Raw genomic sequence first — 8,391 nt, forward strand, 5'->3', positions numbered from 1 at the left:
TTATTAAAGTGAATATGTTGACCGTGTACATTAGAGGCATCCATTTTGAGAGCTGAACCAATATCCATTAGAATGCACCCTTTAAATTAATGAGGCATTTTGTGGAGTCAGACATTTTTTGAACTGATCCAACATTGTATGGACTGTAGCCTGTCCATTCCCTGAGTGTAGTGACAGCACTGAGGCACTTTATGGAATGGATACCCCACATTCTCATTAATATAGTCTACAATCACAAAATGGCTCCTTCTCTTGTGTGCAGGAAATGGATGTACATGGGCAGAAACTGACAGATAGAAGCCACTGTGGGTGGGTTAGTATTATTTTTTTACATACAAGGCAAAATGATGTTGTCCAGCACTTGCAGCATTACCTCCATAGGAACAATTCACTGGCATTTTGCATTTTTTATGACTTAAACTTCCATGTTGACCGGTGTGTGGAAACGTAACTCGAGAGAACGCTGTGTGGAAACGTAACTCGAGAGAACGCTGTGTGGAAACGTAACTCGAGAGAACGCTGTGTGGAATCGTAACTTGAGAGAACGCTGTGTGGAAACGTAACTCCAGAGAACGCTGTGTGGAAACGTAACTCGAGAGAACGCTGTGTGGAAACGTAACTCCAGAGAACGCTGTGTGGAATCGTAACTCCAGAGAACGCTGTGTGGAAACGTAACTCCAGAGAACGCTGTGTGGAAACGTAACTCCAGAGAACGCTGTGTGGAAACGTAACTCCAGAGAACGCTGTGTGGAAACGTAACTCCAGAGAACGCTGTGTGGAAACGTAACTCCAGAGAACGCTGTGTGGAAACGTAACTCCAGAGAACGCTGTATGGAAACGTAACTCCAGAGAACGCTGTGTGGAAACGTAACTCCAGAGAACGCTGTATGGAAACGTAACTCCAGAGAACGCTGTGTGGAAACGTAACTCCAGAGAACGCTGTATGGAAACGTAACTCCAGAGAACGCTGTGTGGAAACGTAACTCCAGAGAACGCTGTGTGGAAACGTAACTCCAGAGAACGCTGTATGAAAATGTAACTCCAGAGAACGCTGTGTGGAAACGTAACTCCAGAGAACGCTGTGTGGAAACGTAACTCCAGAGAACGCTGTGTGGAAACGTAACTCCAGAGAACGCTGTGTGGAAACGTAACTCCAGAGAACGCTGTATGGAAATGTAACTCCAGAGAACGCTGTGTGGAAACGTAACTCCAGAGAATGCTTTGTGGAAACGTAACTCCAGAGAATGCTGTATGGAAACGTAACTCCAGAGAACGCTGTGTGGAAACGTAACTCCAGAGAACGCTGTATGGAAACGTAACTCCAGAGAACGCTGTATGGAAGCGTAACTCCAGGGAACGCTGTGTGGAAACGTAACTCCAGAGAACGCTGTGTGGAAACGTAACTCCAGAGAACGCTGTGTGGAAACGTAACTCGAGAGAACGCTGTATGGAAACGTAACTCCAGAGAACGCTGTGTGGAAACGTAACTCCAGAGAACGCTGTATGGAAACGTAACTCTAGAGAACGCTGTATGGAAACGTAACTCCAGAGAACGCTGTGTGGAATCGTAACTCCAGAGAACACTGTGTGGAAACGTAACTTGAGAGAACGCTGTGTGGAAACGTAACTCCAGAGAACGCTGTGTGGAAACGTAACTCCAGAGAACGCTGTGTGGAAACGTAACTCTAGAGAACGCTGTGTGGAAACGTAACTCCAGAGAACGCTGTATGGAAACGTAACTCCAGAGAACGCTGTGTGGAAACGTAACTCCAGAGAACGCTGTGTGGAAACGTAACTCCAGAGAACGCTGTGTGGAAACGTAACTCCAGAGAACGCTGTGTGGAAACGTAACTTGAGAGAACGCTGTGTGGAAACGTAACTTGAGAGAACGCTGTGTGGAAACGTAACTCCAGAGAACGCTGTGTGGAAACGTAACTCCAGAGAACGCTGTGTGGAAACGTAACTCCAGAGAACGCTGTGTGGAAACGTAACTCCAGAGAACGCTGTGTGGAAACGTAACTCCAGAGAACGCTGTATGGAAACGTAACTCCAGAGAACGCTGTGTGGAAACGTAACTCCAGAGAACGCTGTGTGGAAACGTAACTCCAGAGAACGCTGTATGGAAATGTAACTCCAGAGAACGCTGTGTGGAAACGTAACTCCAGAGAACGCTGTGTGGAAACGTAACTCCAGAGAACGCTGTGTGGAAACGTAACTCCAGAGAACGCTGTGTGGAAACGTAACTCCAGAGAACGCTGTATGGAAATGTAACTCCAGAGAACGCTGTGTGGAAACGTAACTCCAGAGAATGCTGTGTGGAAACGTAACTTGAGAGAACGCTGTATGGAAATGTAACTCCAGAGAACGCTGTGTGGAAACGTAACTCCAGAGAACGCTGTGTGGAAACGTAACTCCAGAGAACGCTGTGTGGAAACGTAACTCCAGAGAACGCTGTGTGGAAACGTAACTCCAGAGAACGCTGTATGGAAATGTAACTCCAGAGAACGCTGTGTGGAAACGTAACTCCAGAGAATGCTGTGTGGAAACGTAACTTGAGAGAACGCTGACATTCTTTTCTGGGCAAGGTTCAAAGTGATGGCACTTTTACAGTGAACACTGAAACTGAAATAAAGATTTTACTTTGGCTAAAAGTATTCATTCTTCTCCTAAGACTCATACAGTGAGGGGAAGCGGAGCACAGCAGTTTGTCAAACAACGCCTGTATATTTACACAGTAATACAATATTTGGGTCATATCAGTGCTGAGAGATTAAATAATGAGTCACTCTGTACTGAAATATCTCCTTTATAAATGCGGCTGTCTTTCCTGTGACTCTTAGAAGCTTCAAACTCGTGACATTAGACTGGGCTTAGCAACATCGTCAAAACAGAAAAAGTAAATTATCACTATGATCGTAGGATGTGAATGAATTAATGGTCTTACAGATTCAGGAGAGTTTATTGCATTGAATGGAGCATCACAGAATTTTTTTTATTTTTCTAAGTGGCTTGAGATATGCAAAGCTAACTAAATGGAGATCCATCACAAGATAACTCATACTGCACTCTTACCCGTTAGTCATGGTTTACCAATTACTGCACTAAGCTCTGCTCCATCTGTATCTCTATATTAACATACATTTTAATGTCAAAATTCCAGCAAAGGGAATTGCAGAAAGAACAAATTAAAGTGCATGTTTCTTCTGTGGAAGCAGCCGCTATGAAGGCTGAACAGATATTCATGAGAGTGCAGCTTATCAATTACTATGAACCAATGACAATATTGAGATCTTTGCTATCACAGGAAGCAGTGACATCATTGAGGGACATGCCACCCACCCACCCACGAGGGACTTGTCACACACCCGCCCACGAGGAACTTTCTCCATGCATACCATTGTCAGTCTCCCAGACAGGAGCTTAGAAAAAGCCTATATATATGTTGGCATGAAAGAAGTTTCTATAGATGACATTTTCCACATATGGAAATTTAACTTTGATACTACTCTCACGGATGCCTCTTGTTATTTAAATTCTATTTCCTATATGACTCATTTTAAACACTACAATCACAATCATGACTTGGTTAAAGTGTTAACTAGTTGATGAGAGTGATGACGAAACACAGAAGTGGGAGAGCAGATGATGTGCTACCTTCTCCTATCTGTGTTTTGTTATCTTTTCTGTTATAAATTTCATTAATCGCATAGGTTAATTTCCAGAATATAGGCTGTTGCATTTTAAATATCTAGGGCCTAATTCAGCTTCGACGTAAGTCCATGCTTGCCAACTCTCACGTAATACCCGGGAGACTCCCGAATTCCGGGTAGGTCTCCCGGACTCCCAAGAGAGCTGGCAATTCTCCCACATCTGCCCTCTTCCTAGTGAAGTGGGCAGATTTGAAGCCTCCGTGATGCGATTCTCTGGGAATCGCCATCATTTTGGGCCAAAATGACGTGTTTTGCGGAGCCCCGCCCCTCACGACCCATCCCTACTCCGAGACTCCAGAAGGCCAGCCTGTAAAGGTTGGCAACTATGCGTAAGTCCATTTGTGTGGCGTATCTTGTGTACAATAGCTCTGCGCATGCTCAGGAAGGTACCTTATCCCAGTGAGCGCAATTACCAGGCAATTCACGTCTGAACACAAATGATACTTACGACTGCCTATGACGTGAGAGGCAGAATGGTGGAGGAAAGGGGGGCAGATAAACGTAGGTTATGTACACTGAGTGTGCCCAGGGCGTCCCAACACAGATGTGGCCAATTCAAGGTCTGTGTTTCTCTTAAGTACATGTCTTTAGCGGTATCATTTGCACCCACTACTGGGCTGGTGTCAGTGCCGACTGATAGGGATGACTGACACGGCTTAGTCTTTTCATTAAAAACTCCACGTATGCACCACTAGATAGCAAATAAAATATGTATGCAAGGAAGATTATATAAACATATTGTATGTACAGTTTGCATTAAGAACATCCTGATTTATGTATTTACTATTTAAAAAAAGTAACAATTATATTTATTAATGATTATAGTATTGAGTTTATTTGATGAAAATTTTTTTTTTGTGCATGCGTTCTGCAGGACTTTATATTGCCCATATGCATGTATGTAACCTGCACACTGTTCTCTCTATATACATACAGCAAGTACTCAAATTCAATTGCAAACATATATTGAGGTCCACTTGGAACTACGCTCGAGTTCCGTTTTCATTTTTGAAACGCAAGTTGCGTTAGAAGATGAATCAGAACGCTAGAGGGTACATTTGCTAATGTTTGATTTACACACACAGCAATTCAATGCATGTAATGAATTACTTTCCTACCTTTTTCTACTCCTCAGCATTTTAGTTAATATGGACGATAACATCATTGAGCATTACTCCAACGAGGACACCTTCATACTGAACGTGGAAAGCATGGCAGAACAAGGCTTCAAGATCACACTGACGGAAATATAATCTAACGGCAAACACATGCCTGACGGGGAGGAAAGCCAATGTGCAGAACAGAGTGGAGATCTGTTCTCCTGCAATCCCTGCCTTACCAGAGACATGTTCAAGAACTTGTAATTTAGTCACCAGGACAAAGGACGTCAGACTCACTTCATTTTACATACAGGAAAGGAACAGGAATTCAAGTCAAGACTTATCGAAATATATTTATTTTTTTATCACTTTTTCTAGTGATACATGGACTAACTGGAGTCTGACTGGATTAATACATTAATATATATATATATATATATATATATATATATATATATATATATATATATGTATATATATAGATATATATATATATATATATATACATCCCTAAGCAGTCTTCATGGTCATAGTGGATGTATATCCAAGAGGTGTGATCAGACCAAGCTGATTACATAGCATGAGTGGATAATGATTGTGGCCAATTTTGTCCTAATTTATCCTTCAGAATGTTGGACAACATGCATTTAATATGGCAACATTTATAGTAATTGCACCGTGTAGCTCCATGTTAGCGTGATTTGTGTGTGATCATTTGATGAAGAGCACACTTTTATCAAATCAGACTGCCGCAAACACCTAATAGATTACAGTACATAAAGGATTTCAGATATTCTCAAAGAAGGAGGTTTTATGCAGTATCTCAAAAATCTACAAACGCAAAGCCAAAATAACAGTTTAATGTATTTTCCAGCGTGGTCTATCAATCTAAACAAACTGAATGTACAAAAGAGACACGAATATAATTGCTAAGGTATTTTGTAAGTAATCTGAAAAATAGATTTTTTTTTTTAACAAAAATGTACAAATTGTTTTGTAAAGTGCAATATCATATTTTTAATGTTTTGTTTTGCTTTTTTTCTTTCTTGTTGTTTTTTTTGTTTTTTGTTTGTTTACTGCCACTATCGTGATAACTCATTGGTGTTGTCTTTTTAAATATCAAAAAAGTAAATATGCGTTATATAGATATTAGCTGTAGGCTTCTGAGTAAAATGGGCCAATATTACAATCACAACGCTTCTCAACTGTGGACTGATTTTAAAGGGGAGAAAACATGTGTTTTATTTGATTTGCAATGTGGGTCAATGACAGCTCTAGAAATCTTCCATATTTTCATCTCAAATCATTTTGAACGCTATTCATTATCGTGGCAAGTATGTACATAGATACTGTAGCAAATAACTGAAATTTTGTGGTATTTGTATATTTGTATATTTGTGGTGAATGTGAAATAGCTGGACAACAACTCCCCTCCTCCCAATAAATATACAGTCAGTGGCCACTTTATTAGGTTCACCTGCTAATTAATGCAAATATCTAATCAGCCAATCATGGGGCAGCAAACTTGATGCATAAAAGCACGTGGTCAAGAGGTTCAGTTGTTGTGCAGACCAAGCACCAGAATGGTGAAGAAATCTAAGTGACTGTAACCGTGGAATGATTGTTGGCACCAGATGGGGTGGTTTGACTATCTCCCCTCTGGCCACAGCCTACCCAGTACTAGAACGGTCTACCTAATAAATGGCCACTCAGGGTATGCTTGCTTTTGAAAATGTTTTATCCGCAACTGTGCTTCCCAAGTAAAATATGCTATTCTCTAGTTGTTGGAATGTTTCCATATTATCTTTATTGGGGATCATCTACAAATGTATACTTTTTGTGGCTTGAAGACCACCGAAAAATGAAATGACAAATATTATGGAACATGTGACAATATTTGGTTTGGTTAAACCACCAGACTTTATAACTTTAGTTGCTATTGTTATTATAATTATTATTTTTACAGTTATTGCATTTATGACACTCCTATTTTTTAATAAAAAGGTTTTAAAAACACTATAAATTTTTAAAGAGCGAACCACACTCTCCAGCGACAGCCAAAAGTATGAACTTTAAATTTCCGTTAAAATAAAGTTTGTTTTTTTCTTATTCTGCATTAGCATTGAAGTGGTATTTTTATTGTATGTACACTACAGTGTTTAAAGACAAGACTCTATGATGACGAACGTTGCTTTTGTCTGTTAATGGGTATCTCATTAAAGGGCCTATTTCTGACAGACTTTTTGCCCATAATCGCTGCGAAAATGGCTGTTATTGCAAAATAATGTATCGGACCTGTTTAGTAATACTTGAGAAATATTTTCGGCATTCAATACACTTTGTATCACTACAGCCATCCCCATAACTTCTAAGAGGACTGCGAAAAGTGCTAACTTATCAAGTTCCGAAATGCGCAGCTTTTAAGGGTAGCTAACACCATCTGAAGCTGGTTTTAGTAGTAGTGATCCTAGGATAAGCCCCGCTGGCCTATCTAGGACAGAATCAGTGACTTATGCTCACACATGCGCAATGTATACAGCCAGGGATAGAACCCAGAAGTTACAGAAAGTTAAATCTTACTTAATAGTCTTCGCCGTCATATACACTTATCGGATTCACTGTCCTGGCATGAGGGAAATTATACACATTATACCTGCACACGTGCATCTTAAAATCAACAATTATTAAAATCTGTATCACCAGAAAAAAGAACCTTGACGCGTTTCTCTGCTATTTTTAGCAGTTTATTCTCTCTAGCGGAGAAACGCGTCAAGGTTTTTTTAATTTTGTCCCCTTATTACAGCTGAGATGTCCGTGCTGTCTATTTATTCTACGTGAACACCCCTGTATTTAAACTTGGTCTATTGAAATCTCTGTGGATCATAAATATCAGACTACGAATCATAATTAGTATCCTAGAAGACTAGAGACCATATTATTTTGATAAGATTTTTGCAACCAATACTGGAGGGATGTTGTTGTGCTCCATAATACCATCACTACTACAAGGTTATCTACCAGCAGTAAGGCTTGATCCACAACATTTAATTACACAGCATCGGTTCCTACGTTTTCTACATCCATTTGCGAGAGTGGTTGATCCGTATTTTCCCAGGGACTTTCATATGTGCACTGCGATTGCAAAATAAGAAAGCTTTTTTAAACTGCTGGTAATACGGATTATGATAATTGTCGATTTTATGATGTACATGTGCAGGTATAATGTTTAAATAAATCAATTGTTTATATATCTTTTTACTCACCAGTCTTCTCTAATTTTATTAGGTTAAAAATTAAGCTCAACTGTTCAGCGCTGCAAACCTTTGATTCTTTCCCTTTCTTCAGTGGATATTGCAGTATCCTACAGCTTAATTTTATTTACCTTATTTAATTTTTTCATTGGTATATAATTTTTTGTATTAACACCTAAGGACATTTGTTTTTTTTTATTACATGCTAATTAATGGGAAGAAATTGATTAATAAATAGACCCCTAACTCATTCAATCTTTATTAGTGTATTGTTATGTACACAACAACTTCAGTGTAGAGAATTCTTTTCACATTTTATAAGTAATTTTT

The 8,391-nt window shown here is 39.7% G+C and overlaps 1 protein-coding gene across 2 annotated transcripts in view; it reads left to right on the forward strand.

Moving 5' to 3' along the window:
- The window catches only part of GRHL2 (grainyhead like transcription factor 2), a 98,041-nt gene extending 89,982 nt beyond the window's left edge, over positions 1 to 8,059 (forward strand). For both annotated transcript variants that reach the window (XM_075213898.1, XM_075213897.1), the window contains exon 16: positions 4,846 to 8,059. In XM_075213898.1, coding sequence (XP_075069999.1) covers positions 4,846 to 4,963 — 118 coding nt within the window. In that variant the 3' untranslated portion in view covers positions 4,964 to 8,059. The remainder of the gene's footprint in view (positions 1 to 4,845) is intronic.
- The last annotated feature ends 332 nt before the right edge of the window (positions 8,060 to 8,391 follow it).

This window comes from Mixophyes fleayi, chromosome 5 (assembly GCF_038048845.1).
Source record: "Mixophyes fleayi isolate aMixFle1 chromosome 5, aMixFle1.hap1, whole genome shotgun sequence".
Taxonomy (NCBI): Eukaryota; Metazoa; Chordata; class Amphibia; order Anura; family Limnodynastidae; genus Mixophyes; species Mixophyes fleayi.